Source organism: Malurus melanocephalus, unplaced genomic scaffold, assembly GCF_030028575.1.
Source record: "Malurus melanocephalus ecotype Western Australia unplaced genomic scaffold, MMel_1.1 scaffold_270, whole genome shotgun sequence".
NCBI lineage: Eukaryota > Metazoa > Chordata > Aves > Passeriformes > Maluridae > Malurus > Malurus melanocephalus.
The window spans coordinates 270,228-296,388 of NW_026623502.1; the positions used below are offsets into that span (position 1 = coordinate 270,228).

Genomic DNA, 26,161 nt, shown 5'->3' on the forward strand with positions numbered 1-26,161 from the left:
GCCACACTGTAGCTGGAGTTGTGACTGACTGCTGCTGTGATGCATTACCTGAGTGCACCACACCAAGAAACTGTAGGAGGTTTTAGTACCCTCCCCTCACAACAAAACTGAAGGGCATCATCTCACTGTCAGGGATTTCCCATTTGGCAAAACTGAAAATGCAGGGCTGCACCCAGAAACAAACAGTGATATGGCAACCTGCCTGTTCCTCAACAGTGGCATGAAGGTGTGGCAGACCTTGCTTGAGATTGTTTAATGTTTGCATTTTTAAACCTATTAATTTTTCTACTTAACAAAAGCATTAAGTGTTAGCTTATGGTGGAATAAATCAGACTGTACAATTTAAATAATAGGGGATTAGTAAATGTGAAAGATCCCATGTCTCATCTCAAGTGGAACATTTCTTTCTGGGATTCCTGAGAGATTTTAGCCTTCTAGAAATACTCAAACCTCTGTTTTTCCTGTCAGGCTTCATGGTGCAAATGTGGGTGGGATTTGATGATAATTTTCGGCTTGCAGGTAGTGTTTGCCACATTACTCATTTTACAACAAGCATTCAGTGCAGTGCATTAGATTGCTTTAGGAGCTTAGTTTTGCTGTCCTAGTTTGTTATCAACATGTTTTCCATCCATTATATTTTTGTTGCCTTTACTATAATTTCAAATRTTTATGAATTGAATGCAGAGATAGGCCAACTAAAATCATATACATAGTTGTTTACAAGTTGTCTAACAGTGAATGCATTGCCATACCTTCCACTATTCATACAGAAATAGACTAGAGCAAATACAAGTAACTACTTTTATATTTACATAAACAAAATTCTGAGCAGTTCTGTAAAACTATTTGCTTCAAATTCTTTAAGAATGTACAGCAACCTTATATTAACAAAAGCTTAATAAAAGTTCCAGTTTTGAAATATAAACTCTTTAATAGAGCGATATTTCTATTTAGCTAATATAGCTAATAGAGCTATATAAACCTTTAATAGAGCTATATTTCTTCCTCAGCCTGCAATGTACATGAATTTGTTATTTGCAGATRTGTCATGTGGACTTTTTTGCTTTGTTTTGGAGAGAGGAGGTGGTTGTTTTGAAAAGATATTAAGGGAGGAAGCTGCTTCAGGAAGGTAGAGACAAGGAAATGAATGAGTGTGGGCTAAGGAAGACATCTGTGCTGCTTCCAAGACCTAAGCTAATGTTTCACCAAGTGCTGTATTGGCTTACAAGCCTGCTCACAGCTAACACCTGAATCTCTAATGCAGACTGGGTGATGCAGACGTGCCCAGAGCAGTTTAGGTGATCTGCATGTGGTGTAGATTGACTAGCTGAGTTGGAAGCAGCCTGAGAGATCTGCCTGTCCATCCTTAGTACATCCTGGATTCATCAGATGCAAATAACTCGCTTGGTATCCTGATGTATGCACACKTCAGCCTCTTTATTCATCCATGCTGTTTTGCAATACCCAGGTGGGAGGTTTCTTACTGCAGTTTGCCTTGCTCTGCCTTGTGGAAGATTGGAATTCCTTTTCCCATTTTTGTATTGCCCTTCTTGAGTTTGCAAAGTTAAAACTGTATTCATTAACTTTCTGTCCTAACCGTAAGGGCTGGGAGAGAGAAGCACTGACCTGACTGCACRAAAGCCACATATTTGTGGAGCTTCACTGGAGTCTCCAGAAGCTCCTGTTCTGAGGGAGACTGGCACTTTAAAAGATTTTATATTTGTATTTCTTGTCACAGTTGACAAATATTCAGCTTCTAAGCTAAAATTGTGAGGACACACCTGAAAGGGTACCTRTGCAGCGCCCTACAAAATTTGACATTCTGACTTGATGTGCAGAGGCAGCAGGGAATTAAATGTATTGGGGGTACAGTAGAGAGCCATTCCTTAGGCTGAATGCAGTATTTCAAAGGACCTAGAATCAGACCTGTCAGGTGTTTAKACATCAAGTGTGACAGCACTGATCTTCATCCAGGAAAAATCTGTGAGCAAACTCCAGTGCCTCTCCATGAAAGGAGACCCCTTTACTTGCAGCACTGGGCAGTTCTGTGTGGTGCAATCAACAGCAAAAARTGACCTGTCCACCCACTTGGAGTTTCAGAGAGCTCCCAAGAATCTTTCTCYTTGTCACGTTTAGTTTTCTTACACTGGGTATTTTTCTTTCTGCTTATTAGCTGTGTTTCTGCAGTCGGCTTTAGTCAGTGTCCTAATTTCCCAAATGCCTTATCTTGAGTCCCTCCTTAACTGCAGGGCAAGTGCCTTGTTGCTGTGGYTCTTGGTGTCCACCTTCTCCTGGAGACTTCATCTTATTAGAACTCTGATTTCAGCAAGTATCTCTTCAAGCCCAAGCAGAGCAAAGCAACATGTAGACATACAAAAAAATTGCATTAAAAAAAAATATCAAGCTTGGATTTTCCTTACTTGTGTGAGCAGACATGGATACACATGGAAAAAAGTTTCTTGTTTCTGGGTTATGAGGTGTATTGTGGGAACCAATGATGTTCCAGGATGGAAAAGTTTGTGGCTGACATTTTTGGTTTGCATGGATTTTTAAAATAAATTTTATTACAGGTTTTTAGAGTTGTTTCCCCTTTCTGTAATTTATATTGCAGCYGAGTAGCTGCAGAAATAGGAGCCACAACCGTGCTGTGAGTGGCCATTTCTGATGTGTGCTCAGTGGCATGTAGCCAGAGCAGAGAGTGGGGAAAGCCTTCCTGAAGTGGCTTCTGATGTCTTGACAGAGCACAAGGCTAACATCACACTCAGTGTTTCTATTGACCTTGGCTTTCCTCCACACCTCAACCTTTGCCTTCCTCCCTTCCATTATGAGCTTGCTGAAGTCTTTGTGCTCCAGCAGCTTTCCTCTCAGGTGTGTGAGCTTGGACTTTTTACACCCTATTCCAGTTCTATCCCTTAGTAGARATTTGCATTAAATGCCGTTAGCTTGCCTTCTGTTTTTCCAGCTGCCACTTGAGTGCAAAGATGCCTGTAGTTTGGATATGATCCCGAGAGCCTTCAGTGGAGTGTGTCTCTGCAAGTCCTCACATTTTATATCAGGTTCCAGTTGGTTTCTCCCTTTTATCTTGTCTTTTGTCCTCAGCCCTGACTATGACCAGTGTAATTTACACCTCAGTAATCCCAGAACCGTTTTTGCTCTGTCTTGACTGCTGTCACACAGGCTGTCTTGCTGTATTCTCCCTGGAAGGTTAGGCTGTCTCACTGACCATTCGTCCTACTCCCTTCCCTCCCTTTTGAGTGTTCTTGTTGCATTCTCCCTCCAAATCATCATATATTTCATTTMCTTCCAGATTCTGCATGACAGTTGTAATTTTCAGCAGCTGGTRAGGTCCAAGCCTGGGCTCCTGAACAAAACAAAGTTCTCACCTGTAGTATAATGTACTGTCTTATTTCCTCTTCCTTTCCTTCCTTATCAGCTAAATGCAGTTGCTATATAACACTTAGTCCTGCCAAGGCTAATCGAGACTTTTTGCTTTCTTGGTACATTTTACCATATTTCAGAGCAAATTTTGCATAAACATATGCTGCTGTTTGACAGAATAGTGTCACATGCAGTGGATTGTCAGGTCAAGTGTGAAAGTTGGACCATCTAGAGCTCTGTTCCTTTCAGTAGTGTGCATATTTCTGTGCTAGCTGTTGAGTTATCCACATCCTCAAGCTGCATTAGGATTCACTATCAGAATTACTGGAARCCAGAACGATGCTTTTCTTTGCTGTGCATACTGAGACTTTCTGAGATCAGACAATTCAGTGATTAATTACACAAAATTCTTGTGTTGAGAACTATGTAGTCCCACTTCATTACCTTCTTGTCGGACAGCAGCAGAGGCAGGGCATGTCTCACAGGGGAGGCAGGCAGRAGGGGATCCATGATCATGCTGCAGGGCCATAGCTGAGAAGGCAGGGCCAAGGGAAAGACAGGAAAATGGTCTGCAAACTGAGGTCTAGATCTTCAAAGGTCTTCATGGCCAGGCACAGTTTTGTCTGAGCTGGAGACCAGCACTTCTCCAGCACAGCTCAGGCAAGGACCAAAGCCTCAAGTGTGGTCTTAAATAATGCTCCTGGACCCATGAGTGTGGGTGGAGGCTCCAGATGAGGCTACTTAGAGACATCAGAGCAAATTAGTGTACTCAGGCCCTTGATACTTCCCATGGTTAATTTTYATTATAATAAATTATAATAAGTTTAGTTAGCATGATGCATCAGCTACTTAAAGCTAACCTTGTTCTCTACTTCTAAGAAAGATAAAGTTATGGTAAGTTCCTGGGTTACAGGTCCCCTGATGACACCAGGCTGGAGTTTTGTACACGATAATGTTGTGTGATATCTCTGAAGAGAGCAGGGCTGTTATCAGCCAGGCTGCACATTGGCATCAGTGGGACTCAGGTGGCTCCTAACAGAGGGACTGTGTAGTTTTCCCTGAGTTAGTGCCCTGAAATTCAACAGTTCCTGAAGCTRATATGAATATACATTTAGGAATGATCTCTAAGGTCACTTTATGAAAAAGACGCCCTGGTAAAAAAGTCTGTCTTTTGTCTGTTTGGAGTGTGAGGCCCACGGGTTTGTTMATGCCATGAAGCCATGTGCTGTGTGAGCACAGCTGTAACTCAGAACTGTGTTGCAGCATGAACAATATTCCCCATCCAGGCATGAGTTAGAATCAAAACTCTTCTTATGGCAGATGAAAAAAAGGACACTAAAAATATAGCTCAGGATTACAATCCATTTTCCTCTATTACAGTGTTAATGCATCTCTGGAATGACTAGAAAATGCAATTTATGTTTTTCATCTCTGGCTGCCCTGGAGACATTCAAGGGAGATGCAAAACATCGAATCAGATTTCTTTTTTAAAACAGAACATTAAGTAGAGGCAGCCTATYGTTGCACTTGTCATTGCCCTTGGGCACTATTCTTGGAAGTGGCTCTCAGATTCTTTGAAGGGATTATATGAAGGGTCAATACCTGGGCAAACCAAATTTGGTTTTGCTTTGCATGCTTTTTAATTTTTTTATTGTTTAAAAATGGCTTTGTGTTAAAAAGTTYACTTTTATCTTTAATGATTACAGAATCAGTTTCTAATGGAAATCTAAAAGAGTGAAAGTCATGAGACTCAGGGTTTTTTGGAGCAGGTCTCTACCAACATAAAAGAACAGAACAAGTCATTCTTYCCCTTTATTTTCCAGTTACTATTTCTAACTCTTTAATATCAGAGTGGGAGGAACATTTATGACACACCAAAGAGGCAGCTGGTGGTGTGAGGTTTCTGTACTTCAGTAATGCACCAGCATGGGATTATATAAGAGCTGAGGTCTCCGTGTTCCTTGCTGGAAAAGCTTCCCCTTTTTTAAGGACCACACATTTGTCTTTAAGAGGTGAAATAGCTCTGGAGAAAAATGGAGTCTAAAAACATTATAGACACCGGTGTCAATACGATAATCTCGTATTCTGTGCAAAATTGTCCCTGCACATGCAGCTGGCATGGAAACGTGTGTCAAGATTTGCTCAGCTGAACCAGGAATTTGTGTGTTCTTTTGAATTTTGATGTTTTGGGAGGGGTGGGTTTTTGTTTTGTTTTGTTTTGKTTTTTTTCTCATTATTCTAGTTACCCGAACATCTCTCTTGAATTGTTTCATGTGAACAATGATCACTTATAAGGSACAAAAGGGGTGATGAGAACACATGGAGGGGAGAATAAAGAGGGAAAGCATGGGAARTGTGATACCTCRGCCAGTCCTGACTTGAGCTACCTAGAACTGATGGAAGATTGCATCCTAAATAGATGCATGGCAGTGGATGGCTGAGGGAGGGTCCAAAGAGGGTCTCTGCTGGTTTTCAAGGGAGAGGAGTAAGACTTTCCCTGTAGGCTCAGGGTGGTCCCATTCTATTGTGAGAGTTGTTTCACATTTCCAAATTTCTTAGCACACGCAGACACCTCAGCAAGAATGAGTAATGGAAAAAGGGGTTTTTGCAAGCCAGATTAATACTCAGCTGCATAGAGCTATGATACTTCCAGTATCTATATAATCTGTTTTACCTGTCTCTTTGGGGTCCTTCCAGAAGTCTGAAATACAACAGAAGGTGTTCTCCTGTTCCAGGGAAATTTATCAGCATTGAGTTAAACAAGGAATCTGTGAAGCACATTAATTTTGTGCAGAAGAAATCTGTGTATGGATGAGGTGTTTTTGAGTCCAGTCATCTCCATGGTTAAGATGTGGTGTGGTCCTCCTACTCTGTCTCACTCTATTTCCCACCCTTTTGACACTACTTCCTTATTTGTAAAAATCTTGTGGGATGATTGGCTCTGCTATACTTTTAAGCTCCTGGGGTACCCTCAAGATAAAGACAAATCTTGGTGCACTCTGTTTGTGCAAAGTCTACATGTACCATAGAGCCTCTCATATATTCTCAAAAATGTAGTAGTTCTTGAAAATTTCATCSTAATAAAAGGAGGTGAACAGTATGTTCTTAGTTCTGCTGAGAAACCAAGTATTCCAGCCCATCTCAGGAGTATGAAGAGGGACACAGGTGAGGCAAAGAGAACGCTGAGAGCAAATGGAATTTAACTTTGCTCTCAGTATGAAAAAATWAGTTTTGAAAACTTGTGTTTTGCAATTGAAACTGGAACACGATACTTGGGTTGCAACACATCTTCAGAGAGAACATCTTTAAGGATTTGTTAAAAGTGCTTTGTATTTTGATATAGCACATCCATAATTCATGTWATTTAGTCAGGTTTCTGAAAGTGAGTCAGATGATGATTCAATTATTTTCAGCACAAACAGCCTCTGAAGTCTCATCACTGGAATTATCAACAGAAGTGCTCATAAAGTGATGCCCCTGTTTTCCCACATCTCTTGGAAGTGATACGGCAGTTTGAAACTGTGATACCTTCAGCCTTGGCTATGACTGTAGCCCATATCTCTGTCATACCCTGAATTTATTGAAATCCGCTCCTGATATTGATGTGCCTATTAGTTGAAGAGAGCACAGTCTGTAGATGTGGATTGTGAGGATGTTATTGTATAAAGACTTCTGAGAAAAACTTCAGAGATGGGAATGCTGGTAGCAGCAAAAGAAACTCAATTATTCATACTGTATTATGACTTAAAAGAAATTCAGTCTTTCCAAAAGTAGAACATGAGCAAAGTGAAAAAAAGAGGTGGAAAAAGGACCTTTATGATATAATCTGTCAAATTCACAGCTGGGAAAATGTGAAAGGATTGTGGGCTCCAAGGGGTAAAATAAGAGACCTTTCAAAAAGTACAAGTAGCTTGGAAATCACCTTTAATGCTATTTAAACTTGCCTGTAAAAGAAACTGGGTTACTACAATGTGTGAATATCTTTTTTCCAATGTYTATGTCCTACATAGACATTTAAGCAAAATTCTTAAAACTATTTTTACCAGTTGTTGGACATGTGGTTAGCAGAATTGCTCATTCACCCACTTCTGAAATATTCAGTAAATCTGCAGAGAATTTTGAAGGGATAGGGTAGACAGTAGTCTTGCATTAATTCACTGTGGGGTTTCATGTGACCGTTTCATGTCTTCTGACAATTCGGTATATGTTTGTTTTGTTACCAAGTAAATTAGAAAACAAAAATGGACAAAACCTGTCAGATATGCTTGTCCTCAGCTCTATGAAACAAGAATGTGTGATGCCTTGTAATGAGGGGAGATAGAGAGGGAGAGGGAGTAGCTGATGTTTGGGAGAGCTTTGGAGATGCTGTACATGCTTAGCATGTCCTAAAGTATCGCTGGTACCATTGTGGGCACTCATCAAAGACAGGGTTGGACTTTCAATGGAAATGCATCCATGTTTGCAGACCACTTGGGGCTCTCCAGCTGCTTCATGTGACCTGGTGTCCCCAAGGGAAGCTTGAAATRAAATTGTAGCAAGTTCACAGAAGGCGGAGAGACTGGGGTCTAAAAGAGTCCTCAGCTCTGCAGCAGGGTGGGGAAGATCTTCACTCCCAGCCGTGTCCCATGCAGTCTACCAGCTCTGACCTCAGGACCATTTCAGAGATCCAGATTTTATCAGGCAGTTCCTGCACTCAGAGCATTYCTGCTGTTGGTCACCTSCAGGTTTGGGGTTTGAGCTGCTGGAGAATTCTGTGTAGTTTCAAAGCTGCAGATTGGCTCCTTCCACCTTCAGTTCTTTAGTAAGGTCAAGAACAACTGGCAAACAAGTCACTCAACTCCTTGGTGCCTGAATTGCAGCCCTGGCCTACTAATTAGTTGTAACAAACAACGCAAATACACACGAGATGTCTGATTTTAATTATGAGAAGTCCAACCCGCTGGACAGCAAGAGGAGTGAGTGGTGGTGTGTGCAGAGAGTAGCTGAGAGACAGAGGCACAATACCTGAGCCACAGCRTTGTTGGAAAGAATACTTGAGAAAGGATCCTCTCTGGAGAGCATTTTGACCAGGACTGTGCATCCTCAGCAGATCTCTGGGCTCAAAGGTAAACACTGAACACTCAGTTCCCACTGGCATTGCCTTCTGCACTGCAGCAGGCTCACACACTGAACAGTGCAATGCAGACGGGCTTGCCATGGGCTGGTTGGGCAAATTTTGCACATTTCCCTCCCACCTCATTGAATGCACTGCTGGAGCTTTCAGTTCAARCAGACCTACCTGGTTATATGAAGAAAGCCAACTTTCACTCAGCTTCGTGTCAAACCACTCATTTCTAGGCCTGCTAGGAATTTTTCTCTGTGTGAGGGGCTTTCTGAAGTCGTGGCTCACTGGCTGATTCCTGGCTGGCCAAAGAAGGTAGAGGTGGTTCAATGCAATTTTCCCACAGCTCTGTGTACAGGCTGAGTCACAGTGATTCAGAATAGAAACMTTTTTTAGAAGAAGGTTTAAAAATGCACTTTTCTGGTTTCTCCAAGAAAAGGTTTCTAAAATAAGGTGTATTAACTTTAACAGCCAGAGGCAATCAAGTTGTGGGTTTTATAAAAAAAAAAAACAATCTAGAATATAGCATCAGTTAAATGTTCCTCCTCTTCCATGGCTAAAAACGTTGTGGAATATTGACCAGCTCTTTGCCTGATTGTGTGCTGGTTTGCTTCAAATGAAGCCTGCCGTTCAAATATTAATCTTGATAAAAAGTAGTTTTTCGGTTGGTCTGTAATTGTATGGAAGATTAAATTATTCAGAGAGCTCTGTGTGTGTTCTCTACAAATTATTGGATTGATTATTTTGTGAATGAAACAGTATTTTATGTATAAACGAGAGAGAAAGAGGATTGGGGGACTTTTTATCCTGTTATTTTCAGGTTACGTTTAAGAAATTCTGTTAAGTCAAGAATAGTCTATCACCTAATCACTTTCAACAGGATTATGTAACCCTATATAACACTCTTCCTTGGTACGGAAAGGTTATTGTTTTTACTAAAAATACCCCAGGAAAAAATGAGATGAAAATGTAACAAAGACATTCCAAACTTATTTGTTTCCAAAGTATGAATAGAAATATCTTGGACACTTTGTGAACAATTAGCACATTTTAAAAGACAGAAAAGATAATACACTGATCTTCTTAAGTATGTGAAATTTTAATTTTTCTTGTTGTTTACTTTCACCTCTCATTGAGTAATGAAGGAAGTAACATCTTCCTTGCTTTTGCTGAAATATTCGTTAATAATAATTTTATCATATGTAGAAAATTATGTTGGATAGATCTGTATCAAAACTATCTTTTTTTTCCCTTCCAGATTTTATTCTGAAACTATAAATGAGTTCTATAGAGTTGCCAACAGTTATTAAAATGAGATATTTAGGACCTCTCAATTGTTGAGGTTTTCTTTTTTAATAGTGGTTTTGTCATGACTGCAAATTACTGGCTTTTCACTTGCCATAGAATATTCTGGGCAAGACAAAACATGACTTTCAAACACAAACATTTTGCCCTCAGCATGCCCCCAAACCCCAAAGTAAAAACCACGAGCCTTTTTTTTCCTTTTTTTTTTTTTTTTTTTAATTCTGGAGTTTTGTAATTGAATTTATTAGACTGACTTCTGGAACACGAAGCCACTTTCTGTTTCACCCCTTTGCCTGTGGACTTCAATCAGAGCCCTATAACCGGTTCACTCGTGGCACACCCTCCTCCTTGGCACTGTGCTCAGTTTAGCAGCAGCACACGGGCATTTCTCGCCCTTTGCTGATATCAAAGGCAGGCAGCTCGGAGCAATAAGCTTCTTAGCAGTTTGGGGGTTTGGTGATAACCTTTTATTGTCAGTGTGATCACACCCATGGTGACAGGAAGAGCTGAGTAATCAGCTAAAGSAGGCTGCTCTTTGGAAGCGGGTTACTGCACTCTGATACCTCTCTTTGTGTTACAGAGCTCCCTTTGCTCCGGACCTGCTGATTCCTTTGGCCAGGAGTGACAGGGTGTCCCAAGCAGTGGGGCTAAGCATGAATGCAGGCTTTCTTAGGGATTCAGTCTGGCAATGTGTGCATCATCATCATCTACTCTGTATCCTGAAAGTAACATTTAGATTTGAGAGTTGCAAGGAAAATCAAGTGAACGTCTCAACATGCCTATTAGGAACACCCAACTGTGAGTCCTTCCAAAGAGGAAGACTGTGTGTAAAGGAATCACACACCTCCATTAAACTTTTGAAACCAAACATGTTTGGATACCTCTCCTCCGAGAATTTTCAAAGCTTTTATGTAGAAGGCAACAGGAAGGAAAAATCCATACAACAGAACAACTATGATATGAAGAGTCACTCTCATAAATTAATTGCAGTACTTATTTACTYGTTAACTGTTCTTTTTTTTAACAGATCCTCCCATTATTCTATGGGCAGTCGAGCTTTTTCCCATGACAGTATTTTCATACCTGATGGGAGAACAGAGAGTGAACAGGCCATTCAAGCAATGTCACAGGAGAACGTTCTAGGAAAAGTCAAAATTCTTCAGGTAAGAAATAGCAAGTGGGAAAAATATTTAAAATGTGGTGGAAAATGGTCTCCAGAACATGTTAAATGTGCATAAAGATGGATTGCTTTTCCAGTAGACTTGGGGCAGTTTCTCAGCCACGTTAAGTTCTCTGGCCAAAAGCCATTGTATGTAATTCAGATAGTSGGCAGGAGTTCCAGGTTTTGGTCTTGAAAGGTGCAGCAGTGATGCTGCAAACATGTCTGCAGAAACGTCTGCACCTTGTGGAGCTCATTTGAATTGAACTCACAGTTTTGGCRTGTCCAGATCTGTATACCTGAGTCCTACAGATGTGGTAATGAGAGAAAAAGTGAAGGCTGTGTTGAGGGCAGGGAATGGCATGCAGAGTGAAACTTCTTTGTAAAGCCAATTTAATTATACATTTATATGCATTACATTTTCTTTCTCCTTTTTCTCACTGTCCTTCCAATGCTTTTCACGGAAGGTGGATTTGTTTCTCTCTCAAAAGCATAAACAGCACATTTGGGTATTTGCTTTTAAAGAGCTTTACATGATCTGCTTTCCCTTCTTTTCCAGTACTCTCTCCCATCAGTGCTTTAACTAATGTTTTGCTTTACTGCCTGTGTATCTCTAAGACTCCCAGCTTTCTTTCTAGACCTTGAAAGAGCTGTCCTTCAGAAACACGTTGCACTTTATTGTTCAGCATGCTGATGTCAAAATGCTGATAAATTTTTAATGCTGTGCAAGTGCTGTTGCCCTGAAGATGACCAGCAAAATACCATTGATTCCTTTTACCTCTGAAGTCTACCCRTGATCCATCTTTTCTGGGGAGTGAGAGATCATGCACATCAGACAGCTCAACCTTCAGGATGAAATGATTCCTGCCTCCTGCCTGGTGCTGTCAGCAGACAGAGCACCTGCACAGTGCTGGCCATGCTGACTGTGGGTGAACTCTGAAGCAGAAACCACACTAGGACATCTACAATTCCTCTGTGCTGGTTTTTCAGCTTAAATTTCCCTGGGTCAGGTAGATTCAGTGCATGCCATTTTCCAGGCTGGAAACCATTATATTTAACATGACTGCTGACTCTGGGTAAAGGCATGAGGTACATAGGCCTGTCCTACAGTGTCCTACAGTACCCACTGTCTGGATTTGCTGTCTTGGCTAGCTTTTAGACTAGCTTTTGTCTGAATAACATTTTGCTTCCCGAGGTGGCTTTTCTCATTTCAAAACTCAGCTTAAAATTGCCAGTGGAAATTACTGCCTTTGCCAAAGTAAGACACCTGATAAAAAATGTAGTCAATGCTTTTGGTAACAACCATGCTCACTAAGTAAATGCTAAATCAAGAAAATAAATGCAAAATGTTGCCCTTGATAGTCACATAATAAATAGCCAGTGATACTCTTTCGCTCATATGAATTTTGCAAAAGATTTTTYTCAGTGTGGTTACTTTCATGTATTCTAAGGGGCAGTATTATTTCAGATGCTTGATGTAAAAATGTGCTTGCCTTTTTATTTAAAATGGAAGGATGGTAGTTAATTTTTGTCATTTTAGTGTAGCTGGAACCCAGCCTGTAGCATACAGATTCATTTTTCAACTCTGCTGATGACGGTGAGAGCAACTCATTCATTCAGAAAATAAATGCATAATAGATTGCAAATGACATTTTTATGTACATGTTTACACAGAAGTTATATATTCATCTAAATATCCATGGATTTATTTTTTTTTATAAACCCATGGAAAGCCTCCCTATGATAAGCCCAGGGACCACTTCTTGTACCTGCAAAATTTGATGCCAAGTAACTGTTCCCATTTTCCTAGCCACGATTTCTGCAACTCTTCCCTGAGTTTTAGGACAAAATCATGCCAAAATGCCACTGCACATTTTTAGGTTGATCTTAGAGTTGAGTCCCAGGTGTTATTTGGAGTATAATTCCTGTGTGAAGGTTTTATACACTCCATGCCCCATCCTTTTTTTCCTGCTGTAATAGTCAATGAGCCAGTGTTTGCTGTGAGATTTTGCAGTCACAGAAAACATTGATACTCCATCTGATACCAGAAGCTTTGAAATCACTTTCTGCAAGCTAACTCCAACTGGGAACATCTGTATTTCTTGAAGTGGCGGAGACAGCCGTCTTTTCTGAAGATCACTCCTCTCCTTAAGGCAGCTCTGTGGCCAGCTGCCAGTCCCATCATGGCTATGCCACCAGCGTTGCTGTGGTTTTGCCAGCCTTGTGTGTCAGTGTGGAAGCACAGCACTTGCACTTTCCATTCACCTGGCACGATACTCTTCAGTAAAGAATTGCTGCCAGGGATTCTGTGCCYGGTGCTGACTCTTAACTTCCTGCATTCCAAGTGGAGATCAAAAGCTCTGCAGATTTTAACCCTTTTCAGGATTTTTTTTGGAGGTGGCACAGTAAATGTTCCTGGAAAAATCTTAAACTTTTTTTTTGAAAAGTCCCCATGCTTATAAACCTAACAGAGAGGATGGTGAAAAGGGTTTGTAAGTCAGAATAGCAATGCCATCCATTTGATACTGATGGTGCTGTATCTCATTCCGGGCACCACTAAAGTGTTTCTCCTTTCTCGCCCTGCATTTGTGCTGACTTTGGAGTGTTGATGAACCCACAGAAAATGTTGTGTRATGGTGCAAACTCTGGAGCAGTCTGGGCAGCTGGCCAGCACATGCACTGYTTCAGCTGCTTATTGTGGGAATTCTCTCTAATTATGCATGAAAGGTAAATTAGTTCTTCTTGGAATTGCTCTCATTTGGTTTTATTGATTTTCAGATTGGCAGTATTCATCTTATCATGCTTTCTATAAATGGATCTGGTCATGTTCAAAGGTTTTACTGCGTGCTAGAATTCAGGCTGAGAAAAGTCTCATAAACCTCCACCAGCCTTTGTGTATCCTGAAGTTACTTTGTGTTGGCTCAAGTAATCTGCTGCTGTAAAAGCAGTCTTTCCCTTGTCCTTTGGAACTGCTCAGATGTATCATTAGCTAGTTTTTAAGATCTGGTATAGAAAGCCAGCCTGAACCTGCTCCCACGAAGAGGTGGTACACAGGCACTGGTACTCTTAGTGCTGAACTCTTTCTGGGGGATCTGTTGCTTTACTTGTCATACAGGACTGTCAACGAGACACAAGGAATGTTTAAAATGTAAATCCATCAGTGTGTCAGAAAAAAAMCCCATAACCCAACTCTTGGAGCTTCGCTGTACATCCTTCCCCTCCAGAGGTTGTTAGTGGGTTATTTGTTTTTTTTCTTTTGTCAAAGTATCTTCGAACTACTCCCTGACATTTTGTAGCTCTGATGCTTTTTCCTGCCTCTGCCAGAAATAATCAGCAAATGAACTGAAGGCAGTTTTTATTTCAAACTCGGAAAAACTGCAGCAAGTAAAATGAAAGCCTGTTTAAAACATTAGTTTCCTGAAGTGTCCAAACTTGTCTCCCATTTGCTGTGATGATACCATGGTGTGGCCCTAGTGCTGCCTCTGGGGGCAGACAAACAGCTTGTTCTCCACTTCTTGCATTCACTGGAAGGGTCATCTGGCTTCTGTGAGGCTGCGGCACTCAGCTGCAGGAAATATTAAAGATTGACTCTGACATATGGCTTATGGCCCTTAGGAGCTACTGGGTTGCATCCTTTCTGTTTCATGTGGCCATGTAGTTTAAAACAAACCCTCTGTTCTGTCAAGCTATAAAACATCTGTTTATTATACAGATACCAATGATGATAAAACATTTCTTGTGAATCCCAACTTCTTGGTGAAATACTAAAGGGCCACATTTAAAATGCACATTTCTCTGACTTTGTAAGGATGAACGACCATGATAATTTTCTTCTTGTCAGGCCTTATGACTGTTCAGTTTTGGATTACACTTCTTTTAGTCATTAGCATATCTTAGCTAATGATCAGGCCAGTGTGTCCCCACTATGTATTGCATATCTGTATTCTATCAGCAGTTCTCTGTGTAGCTTCTGTTTGATATTGCCTAGATCTCAAAAAGGCTACAAATCCATTTTTCAAACCTCAGAGCTATTATCTTTTAACATGATGCTCTGAATTTTTCAGAATTGGGAAGAATTTTTCACTGCATGATTGCCTAGCTTTGTATTTCTTAAAATAATTTCCTTGTTGCCACTATTTTCTAGTGCCACTGCAGCCTAATTGTTTTCCTCAAATTTGAAAAATCTTTTTGCTTTATAAACTGCATCTGTCATTTATTTCTTAATCATTCTAGCACTTCTTGGGCAGATCCTCTTTTTCTTAGGATCATAGTGATCTGTGAAAATGAGCTTCCATTTTCCTTCCTTGCACCTGCTTTGCTTTAGGAGAGACTCGGGTGACAAATGCCACAAATGCTGTATTTCAAGCGTCTCCACAAAACCTTTGTCTTTACACATGAGCATGTGTAAGTGCTCCATTGTCATTGGACACCAAAATCCTCATTTGTGTTTGGATTTGCTGCAAATACCCATCTCTGGACGTCCATTTACAATTTGCTCCTTTGCTGTTCTTCTATTTTGGACTCTCCCAGAAAGTTTCTCCAAGTGTAATGCCCCAAACCACATGCTGCTCCAGCAATGGAGAGTGGAATAGTTTCCTCCCTGCATCTTATATCTGAAACATCTGTGCTAATATTTGTTACTTTTCCTAATTTTCTTTAAATTTCCATGTTACTTTTACACCTGGATTATTTTCTAAAGCCTCCAGCTATACCAATACAGCTTTTCACATGATGCTCTCCAGTTATTTTCACTCTTTGATTTAACAAAAAAAAAAAAAAAAAAAAAAGCCTGATGTGGGGTGTTTAATTTATTTAGATACACTACAGATTTTCCTGTTTGTATTAAGTAGTGGACTCACTTCCATCGTTCACCATTAATTAGGTGAACTTTCTTCTGAGCCTAGAAAAGAAATTATAAGAGAGAATATGATAGAGATGCCTGAAATCATGAAAGGAATTGATCAAATGAATAGAGGAAAATTATTCCTCCTTTCACAGCATAAGAACACATGAGCAACAGTTGAAACTCCAGCAACAATAAGAATTCCAAACCAAAATAAATATTTCTTTAACCAAAGTTGCGATGGTATAAAATTTCATCAGATGCCAAAAATCATTGGAACATTTACAAGTAACATCTCAATAAAGGCTCACCCTGTTCTTATGCATTCCCAAGGCATTTGATTTTTGGGTCATTCTGAGAAACTGTACAGGACCAARTGGAATTTCAACAGCATGCCTCTTTTTGGGATGAGTATTAATAAAATCATTACTTTTCATTTATATATAACTTAAAAACTTAATTTCATTTATGTTTTGTTCTGTTGAGGCATTGCAAACAGATATGAAGAGCTGATATTTGAGTTGAAAGGAAAATAGGAGCAGCATTTCTTGTAAGCCTTGTTTGAATGGCATCAGCTGAAATAGTACACTCTGTTTTAATGATTTTTAACTGAACACAGTGAGCAGCTCAGTGGATCCAGTTTTGGATTCACTCCAGGCATGAAGCCCTAAGAATGATGTGGTTTCAGGGGCCTCAATCCAAGACACATGCAAGTAGGCATGTACACAGAAAAGGAGCCAAATGGGAGTGAGAGAGGAGATGTACAGCCTGATCTGGGCTCTTTGCCAATTAATATGGAAAACTTGTTCTGTGGCATTTCCTATGCAAATGCAAAGTGTGCTTTGAAAGTCTGAGCTTTTTTAATTTGCTGCAGGTGCCAGACAACACAGCACAATTAACTTCGGAGCTTTATTCCTTCAGTTATTAAAGCRAAGCTGGCATCAGTTAAATAGTATCACATTTTGAAAAATTGTTTTGCTTGATATAGAAATGGGTCTGTGTCATTGTCCAGTTACCAAGGAAGATTTTAAAAATTGGACAAGTGCAAGTTTTAATTTTTTTTTTTTCTAAATTCCTAGTATTTATTTGCCTGCATTAGACCTGCAGCCCTTACCTCACTATGGCACTGATAGCCACCCAGGTTGTGTGTGAATAGACAAACTATCAGGAATCTTATAGAAACCTCATGAATCTCATGGAAAAAAAAATGTGGGAGAGATAAATCTGACCTGGATCTCATCCCAAAGCTCCCCTGTGAGTGGTGTCTCCAGCTGCTGTTTCACAGCACAGGTGYTGTGTAGTAGCTGTGCTGTTTTGGGGCTGGGAGCAGTTTGTAAATCCTGTGGGAATGTTTGTCTACTGGCCACAAACTGAGAGACTGGGAATGCCACTGCAGTGGAGAAGGCTGGAAGAGGGAGGGGCAGGCATAAAAAGTTCATCTCTTTCCTTCTGCTTCTAGCTGTCAGATTTCAGAGCAGGATGGTGGTTTCTGGCTGTGAAATTACAAATCTCCTTGCACAAACCAAAAGAGACCAAGGTCCTTTCACTGAGCCCGATGTGCATCTGTGGAGATTTTCAAAAGGTTGTTTAGACACACRACTGTGCAATAGCAGAAGAACAAAACACCATATTTGCAATGCCTGCACTTCTGGCATTGCAAATAATCCTCCATAGGTGACTATCATCCACTCACTGGCAGCACAGGGAATTCTTAACTACAGAGGATTTACAGTTATATGTTCAGAAATATACATCTAACTGAAACTTTGGAGAAATTTAAAGCAGATGTTCCTTTTCAGGGATTATGGCCTCTTCCCAAAGGTCTTGCATCTTTAATTGGTGTTTCTCTCCATCTCTGGGCTAGACTGTCTGTGTGTTCTCCCAGGTAAAATTTGTGGGCATAACTCTTTAAAAGCAATAAGAATAAATTTGCTCAGTAGTTACAATGAACTACTTGAGATTTTGACATTTGGCCATTTTGTATTTAGTGTCAGCTTTAGAGATTAGAATGCACTGAAAGAAACTGGCCTGTGGAGAACTAATAGTGGATCTTTTAGTTTTTCAAGCTAAATTTGTTWAAAAAAGGCCAATAAATAATACAGAGAAGTGCCTTCTCTCCTGGAAGGAATGTGAGGGCTACTGGAGTTTATTCCTTAATCTTCAAACTGATTTATGCAAGTCTGAACARACAAAATTTTAAAGCTTTGAAATAGTTAAAAAAATCCCAAACCAAAAACAATCACAACTGAGTACAGCCCATAAATATTGAGGATAGTATATTTCTTGGAAATATGAGGAAAATAGTATTTTAAACTTTTGTATACAGAAACACACATTTTTTGCGGCAGARCTCTCAAGCACCCTCGATGATAATGAAAAAGGCCATTCTTTTTCAAGCACAGRCCTTTCTCCACAGCAACTCCATCACTGAACTCCCACCCCACGTTGCACACACACTTATATTAAGAATTTACCAGAAGATCAGAAGGGTAGTGCACCATCTCTTCCTCCAAAACACTGCGAGCAATATGTCAGTGTGTACATGTTCTAACCATGGAACAGATGCACAGATCCTTCATTTCCTAGGTGGTTGCTCAGCAATGCTGATAGCTCCAGTTTTCTGCCTGGCAGAACTATTTGTCTAGGAATATGACTTTAGAAAGATAAAGGGAGCAATCTCAACTTAGAAAACACATTATCAAATTAAWAATTATTCTGGTTTAATAACCTGTTTATGAGGAGTAAAATTTCTGCATGTAATTTTTGTTTTAATGGTTGGATACAGAAATCTGTTAATGTCTTTGGGATAATATGGATAAACTTGATCAAATCTAGTCCACTGGGAATGATGGCAAGAAAGACCTGAATTCTTTTAGAGGATATCTTTTCTTAACAACTCCTCACTTCTGCCATGTTACTGATTCTATGCTATAGGAAAAAAATTTGTTTTACATGCTATCTACTCCAATCTTCTATAGTTCTCAGCAGCAAGCTCGTGTCAGGGGACTGTGTAAGTACCTGACATTTCCACTGAACAGAAGCTGCACAGCTGAATTACTTGCTCATAATATCACAAGACAAAAATGGGAGATCTCCTTTGGAGAATTTTCTCTGCTTGAAAAACAGCAAAGCAGGGAAATAACTTCATGGTCCCTTCCTTCCTAATGGAGAACGATTCCCTGGAAAATTTCAGGAAAAGAGTATTTTAATAAATATACCTTGCTTCATTTCCTCCTTCTAGAGATTTTATKCTCTTTTTTGCAAAATGTTCATGCTCAAAGTCTGTATGGTAGATGTCTCTGCAGTAGCCAGGGCTGCAATTTCTCTAACTCACCCTGCCAGAGGACACAGAGTATATACTTCTTATTTTACTCATCTTACGCTTGATGTCATTTAAGAGTGCTTCCTTGTAACCCTTGAGAGAAGATTGCTTCAACATGGAAAATAAACGGTGGGAAAGCTCTTTTATTCATTCATCTGCTGCATATCCCCTGCCTAAACTTCTTTGTGCAACAGCAGTGAGTGGCAGTGCTGATGAGCCTGAGCAAACATGAATTTGTGTATTCTTCTTATGAGATCAAGCATCCAAAAGAGCTGGGCTTCCCCTGCTTTGAGAATTTGCCTCCTCTAAGGCAGGGAGGCAAACTCTTAACATTTAAAATTTATGATTAAACATTGCAATAAGAATATCTTTTAGAAATGCAGATGCATGAGATGCAGGGTTTGGGGGCTGGAAAAGAAAAAGGCTGCCTTTTGGGGTAGTTTTAGTTTCTCAGCGTACACAGGCTCATAAGCTTATTTCTTCACAACAATAAGGCCTCATAATTACCTTTTATAAAACAATTCTTAACCTAGAATATAGATTAAAAAAACGGACTGAGTGTTTCAAAACTTAYGGTAAGTTTGTAAAAGTTGGCAGCACTGTCGAGAACTTGAATTGATCATCCARAATCAGAAATCATGTGGTAAATTCCTCACTTTGGTCACCTTGTGGGGAGAAAGAAGACAGGGTGCCTATCATATTGTAACAATGTGAGCCTTAGGGTGGGATTTTTTTTGTTTCCTTTTTTTTGTGTGTGTTTGGTTTTGGTGTTTTTTTTCTTTGTTTGTTTGTTTGTTTGTTTGCTTTTTTTCCTTTTTTTTTTTGGTCCACAGTTGGTTTTTTTTCTGTCCAGAAACTGCCCAGTTGTGCAGCTTTTAGTCAGAGAAGGGGTACTTGTACTTGCTGGACTTGGCTTGTTTTGCTCATAATATAAACACCTGGTTTGCATTTGTTTGTATTATTTTTCTTGTTTTTCAGCAACAGTTGGCCAAGAATATAAAATTTGGGCAGCCTCCACAGATGACAGTGTCTGCCAGGACAATGGGGGAGGCAAACAGCAGCACAGAAGAGGAGACGTTGGTCAGCAGCCCCACAGAGCCTGAGAGCCAGCAGGACACGGCCATCCCAGACCGTGGTAATAAAGTAAGCGCTTTAAATTGGCACCAGAGCAGTGCTCGGGCACTAAAGCTCTCTGGGGCAGAGCAGATGTTTCCAGGGAGGCGTAGCAGAGCTGAGTGGGCTGTTTCATGTGGGAGGGATCCCTCTGCTCGTGCTTCTTGTCCTGGTGGGAAGCATGCTCTTGGCATCCTGAGCCAGGTCGCACGGAATTACCGATCTGAGTGTTTGCTCTGAACTTGCAGCAATGCAGACATCTCTTCCAGTGTTGCTGGAAGATAGGAAATTTTTCTGATACAGGAAGTATTTTAAAATATGGACTTCCCAGCAAGGAAAGTTGTTCGCAGCATCAAATACCGAATAGGAAAATCACTCCAAAATGAGAGGGGTATGAAGCCTAAATCTCTAAAATCCTAGGTCTTAGAATAAGTATCCATATTTCTTATGGACAAGAATCAAAGGGGAAGAAAGGGGAGAATAATTATGAATGCTCCATAAAATAAAATTTCCAGTATAATTCAAATTAAAATTATTTGTGGAGATTTTGATGCCAGGAACTGTGGGCATTTAAGTATCCAGAAGACCTTGTTCAGACAGTGAAGAAACATGGCGAGTGAGGAAAGGTCTCTGGAAATCCTCTAAGGCAAGACTGTTCTGTGTGTTGCTGGAGTGGCAGAAAGGAGCTCAGTGACAACCTTCTGTGCCTGAAGGAGGCTGACTGTGTGCCTTGGAACCCTTGGGGAAGACATCCAGCGAGCCACTCTGTAGCCCTTGGGATCCTGGAGAGACACCAGGGCACGAGCCTCTGCTGGTGTTCACTAACACTGGTGCTCACTCTGTGAGAGGCACAGGCAGGAAGGGCCCTCTGAAGTTCATCCCTACATTCAGCTAAACACACAGAAGGGAGATTTATGGCTGAGGTGGCCCAGATTCTTCCTCASTCTTCAAGGGGCAACACAGCTCTTCTGGCAGGGAGCCAGGAATTTGGGTAGGACCTGAGKGTGCTTCACAAGCACTCCATTCTGAAGCAGTCAGGTAAGATGAATCAAGAGCATCATTTGTGCCTCAGAGCACAGAGTGTGCAGTGGGACTGTGGGCAGGTTTTGGTGATGTACCGTCTCTACCCTGGTASTTACTGAGTCTGTTTGAGATCAACACAGATTCTCTGCAGACAGCCTTCTTGTGGGTTCCTGCAGGAGACCCTAATGTCACCTGGTGACCTCCAGCTCAAAGGATACAATAGTTCAAGCATAAAAACCCTCTAGAACATTTTATGTAACATGGAGGGAGAAATTCAGTTCTTACCACCTACTCTTTAAAATACTTTGTTTTGAAAACAGAATGAACATCCTTTGCATAATTCTTTTTCCAGATACTGAAGGAGCAACCATCCCTGCTCAGAGGCAATTGTAGACAGAAACAAACCAATTTTACATGCATAATGTCAGCCWGAGCACTCAATACTTCCCTTTCGTTTCTGTGCACTACTCATTACCTGTGTTACCAGAGATTCCTGGCACATGTCAGCTTCCCTGGTTTCTGCTCTTGTCTCATCTGCTGGCCTTGTGACTCCTTGGCATGTCTTTCTGCATAGGTCCTGGGGGGTGGGGTGGCTTCTGTCAAAAATTGGTGGCCATGACCACAGAGAGCTGCTCTACTTYGAATAGGTTTCCTGTGGTGCTTTGTGACTTCTGATTTCCCAGCTGAGTAACTTGGATCAATGGCAAGAGCTCTGGGTTTAATTTAGCCTGTAGTGTGAAGCTGATTTTTAAGCCTTGTTATTAACAATCGTGTGGTGYAGTGGGATCCCTACATACTTCAGGTTGCAAAGTAATACTGTGATAGAATAATTAAAATTGATGTTTCTGGGTGTGATGAATACTTCTTCAACCCCTGCACCTTGAAAATTCCTCACTATGAYGGTGCAGAGAGGGACAGAAGCTGAAGAGTCTTAGTCCTGCAGGCTTCCATCRCTCTGGAGGGACTGCTAGCTTTGTAAAGAGTCAGCAAGACCCTGGAGTTGAAACTCCTTGCAGCAGAGTTAGTATATTTTTTTTAATGTGTAAGTCGGGACCAAAAATCATTAAGACCTGATCAAAATCCTACAAAGCTGTACTCTTTCTTTTGTTTTGGTACCTGATTATCTTGTAAAGGAAATGGAGTGTTTYGCCTTCTGTAATGTTTTGTAGCAGCAAGTGCTTCTTTATAAACAACAGTGATTCAAGGAGCAGCAAGAATAAACTTAGAGCATGTAGGAACAAGTATTATTTATCCATCAGTCCTGAAGTGATAGGAAAGGGGGAAAAAATCCTACCCTAACATACATGACATCACAAGTCCTTTGAATCATATTTATTAGATTMTTTACGTTTTAATACTTGTCTGTGGTAATCTTTTCTAGTTCACTGGCACTCCAGATTTCTTGAGATCAATGAGTTTGTTTGAACCAGGACATGAATTGGAAGAAAAGGTAAAAAAAACTTTTACACTTGGTTTGCACYGATTCACATTCTAATTTTAGATATTAGAAGCCTGAAAAGTTTTGCTTTCATACATATTTCATYGTTTGATTGATCCAATATTTTGTGCACAGTTTTGGAGCTAGTAAATAAGCAATAACTAAGATTGAGAAATCTTAAGAGCTGATTGCAGGAAAYAGCAGGACTCAGTCTCTGCCAGTCTTGCAGCATTCCTCTATTTGATGTATTAATCACAGAGTCATAATTTTCATAAGTACTTCTACTACTTTGTTATGCCTGCATGTAATTCAAWAAGTGTATGCAAAATGTTCCTTCAGCTTTTAAGTAATTGGTTCCCTGATTAGCATATGTTTAACCTCAGAAGATTACAGAGCTGTCTTGAAAACAATGTATRWGATTTTCTTTCCTTACAGAAGATGTTTACTCTTTTTTTTTTTTTTAATTTCCTGCCTTCTTTTTCCATTTGTCTTATGCCAAATGCAAGTCTTGGGATGWTAGGTTGAAGACTGATGGAAGAGACTCATGACAGGCTCATTCTTACATGCCTAGACATACAGTTCCACTGCATTTATTCACAAGAGGAGTCTCACTGAATCACTCTGCATGTATTTGCACTTTCTGAACCCAAGTATTTGAAGGGCACTTCATGAGAAATAAAGCACCCATCAAAGCCAGTTTTGTCTTACTTTATTTTTTTTTGCTGTTTGGCACTGACTTGGACAACTCCAGATGACTGTGGAGGGCAGGTTTTCCACAGGCAGTGCCAGTCTGAGATCCAATGCTGCAGTCACCTCCCATGCAGATAGTACAGCTCTGTAGCCCTTCTATTATGGTGCTTAGATGAGTCAATCTGATTTGCTTCTTCCTGAAGTGTATAATCTAAATTATTTAAAGATACAGATCTTTTTTCACAGTAAGCTAACTTTAAAATGTCCCAGTGTTTGATGTTTCTTAAAACCCTGCCTGTGCCTTTCCTATTCCCAGCAAGTTTAGAGTGGAGCTAAACTGTGAAAAAACTTCAATAAAATGGTCTAAGTAATTTTTACGTGAAAACTAAAAAACATGTGTAATACTGAAAATGGGAAAATATTAGACTGTAACTCTCCTGTCGAAAGTCTGTGATTTGTATAATGGAAACCAGGGTTTCAAATATTTTCTGTTAATAATTCCTTCGAATTTAAAACTGCAAAGACTTGTGTCTGTGTCTGTGTGTAATTTATTCATTTATTTATTTAATGGGACAAATAGCATAATAATGTTTTTTTGTGTTTGTGATACAAACAGGTTACTCCAATCAAATCAGCTCGGCCAAAAAGACAATTTTCCTGTTCTGGCACAATTGAAACAATCAATTTGGATTCAGTTCCTCAGGCTGTTGCTCGTCTAGACAACAGTGCAGCTAAGCACAAGCTGTCAGTGAAGCCAAAAAAGCAGAGGGTGTCAAGAAAGCACAAGAGATTAACAAAGGTATTAAATAAATCACTGGCCAAACAGGGARAGGAGGGGAATTGCTTTTGAAACTGGGTAAAATAACCATAACAGAGTGTACCAGGATCTGTAGACAGAGGACTAAAGATGTGATTAGCACTGTTATTGGTCTGAAACCCTAGCTGGAGAGAAGATACAAGGAAGTTTTAATATTACCAGTTGAGATAAACACTGCTTAAACCTGCAGTGTGTCTGCTGGGATTTTACCTTGGGAGAGCTTTCTGATTCTAATTTTTCTTGTAAAAACTTTAGGTCATAAAGGCTTGAAGATATCTGCTGCTCTGATAAAGCCAATCAGACGGTGCAAAATTTGGTTGGGAAAAAAATCAGATCGTCTAAATCTGGCATGAGTTCTGTCAGGGTAATATATTTGCCTTATAAGAAGGAACAAGACTTAAGTAATGCAGCTCTTGCAACAGCTGCAGAGAGAAATAYCAGGTTCCAGCCTGCACCCTTACTGCATGTCTGTTTTGGTTTTTATCCTGGCATCTTACTAGTTCTTGTAAGTGGGACAAGACTATTCAACTAGACAGGATTCAGGAGAGGCCACTGCCCTTTCTTCTGCACCACTGTACTTGCATTTACTGCTCTTGCAATGAAGAAATTAAATTTAAGCCTCTTGTTTATACAAGAATGGTTAAAAGAATGGTTAACTGGTGCCAAATGATAGTTAGGCAGGACGTTAGCTGAGCTGTTTTCCTCAAGGGAAGCACTCTTCAGGTACCAAACAGAGCAGAATTCCTGARAAGCTCTGGGTTTTCTGTCCACACATGTTCCCACAGTTCCCTCAATAGCACTGGAGTCTCAGAACAGCTAATGAGGAAGACATCCTGGCTCAGGATTTGTGAAAAGAAAGCAAATTGTGTTTCCTGAGCAATGTTCTTTTCTGGCTAGCATTGCAGAGCTTTTTTCTGTGGGCAACAGAGCTTCTGTCTCTGCAAGTAACAGATTTTCCATGAAAGGACTGGCAAAGCAATGCCCCTAAGCAGGTGTTAATTATTTCAGGCTTAAAGGATGGAGTTCTAAGTAGTAGGAAAATGGGCATATGAAGCTTGTGCACTGTTCCTTGGGCTTCTGCAAATCTGAAATGGCAGGTCTCAAGGTACACCAAATGGTAATTCAATATTTAGCWTTATACTGCTATCACTGATGGGATGTTTTCTTTCCTTTAAAGGCTATGATTCGAACAGGTGAGAGACATGGGATCTATGATGATGTAATCCATAAATGGGGATGGGTGTAGTGGCTCATGTCAATCACTGTTTAAAAATATTTTCTTATGCATTTGCAACTCTTTGTTCTCTGTAAAGGATAACAAGCCAACAATATTCAATAACTCCAAGCTTATCTCCAATTTTAGGGATCACAAAGTTTAACAATAACAGAATTTGAGCCAGAGGACCTAGACACTGAGCTGTTTGAGGACATATACCCAGGTTATAATGGACGCYTCATGGCAGACAAGCTAATCCAGGACAGAGAGGAGCAGAAGCAGCTTCAGCTGGCAGAGGAAAAAAGAATTGAAGATCACTGGGGTATCCTTGAAGCTGAAAGGATAAGACAGATTGTAGAAATGGAAGAACAAAGAGAAATGGAAGAAAAAAGGTGCCAAGAACTTGAGGAGATGCATAAAGAGCAGGAAAAAAGACGTTATGAAGAAGAGAGGAGGCAGTACCTCCTTGAAGGAGAGACATCTTTGAAAATAGAAGAGCAAACATTCCATAAAGAGGAAGGAGTGGTGAAGGCTGAAAAGAGGCAAGAGCTGGAGGAGCAGAGGTGCCAGGAACTGGAGAAGCAGAGGCAGAAAGAGTTGGAGGAGCATCAAAGACAAGACCTGGAGGAGAAGATGCACTGGGGAGGGGAGGAGCAACAGAGACAAGATCTGGAGATGCAGAAGCTCAAGGAACAGGAGGAACAGAGACGATATTTGGAGGAGAAGAAGCTCAAGGAACAGGAGGAACAGAGACGA

The 26,161-nt window shown here is 40.4% G+C and overlaps 1 protein-coding gene across 2 annotated transcripts in view; it reads left to right on the top strand.

The window, feature by feature from the left end:
• The window catches only part of CRACD (capping protein inhibiting regulator of actin dynamics), a 55,067-nt gene that overhangs the window by 18,347 nt on the left and 10,559 nt on the right, over positions 1–26,161 (top strand). The window contains exons 3-7 of one of the 2 annotated variants that reach the window (XM_057376118.1): positions 10,812–10,947; positions 20,087–20,251; positions 22,626–22,694; positions 23,989–24,171; positions 25,553–26,160. In XM_057376118.1, coding sequence (XP_057232101.1) covers positions 10,812–10,947; positions 20,087–20,251; positions 22,626–22,694; positions 23,989–24,171; positions 25,553–26,160 — 1,161 coding nt within the window. The remainder of the gene's footprint in view (positions 1–10,811; positions 10,948–20,086; positions 20,252–22,625; positions 22,695–23,988; positions 24,172–25,552; position 26,161) is intronic. The other variant, XM_057376119.1, reaches the window with a different exon arrangement.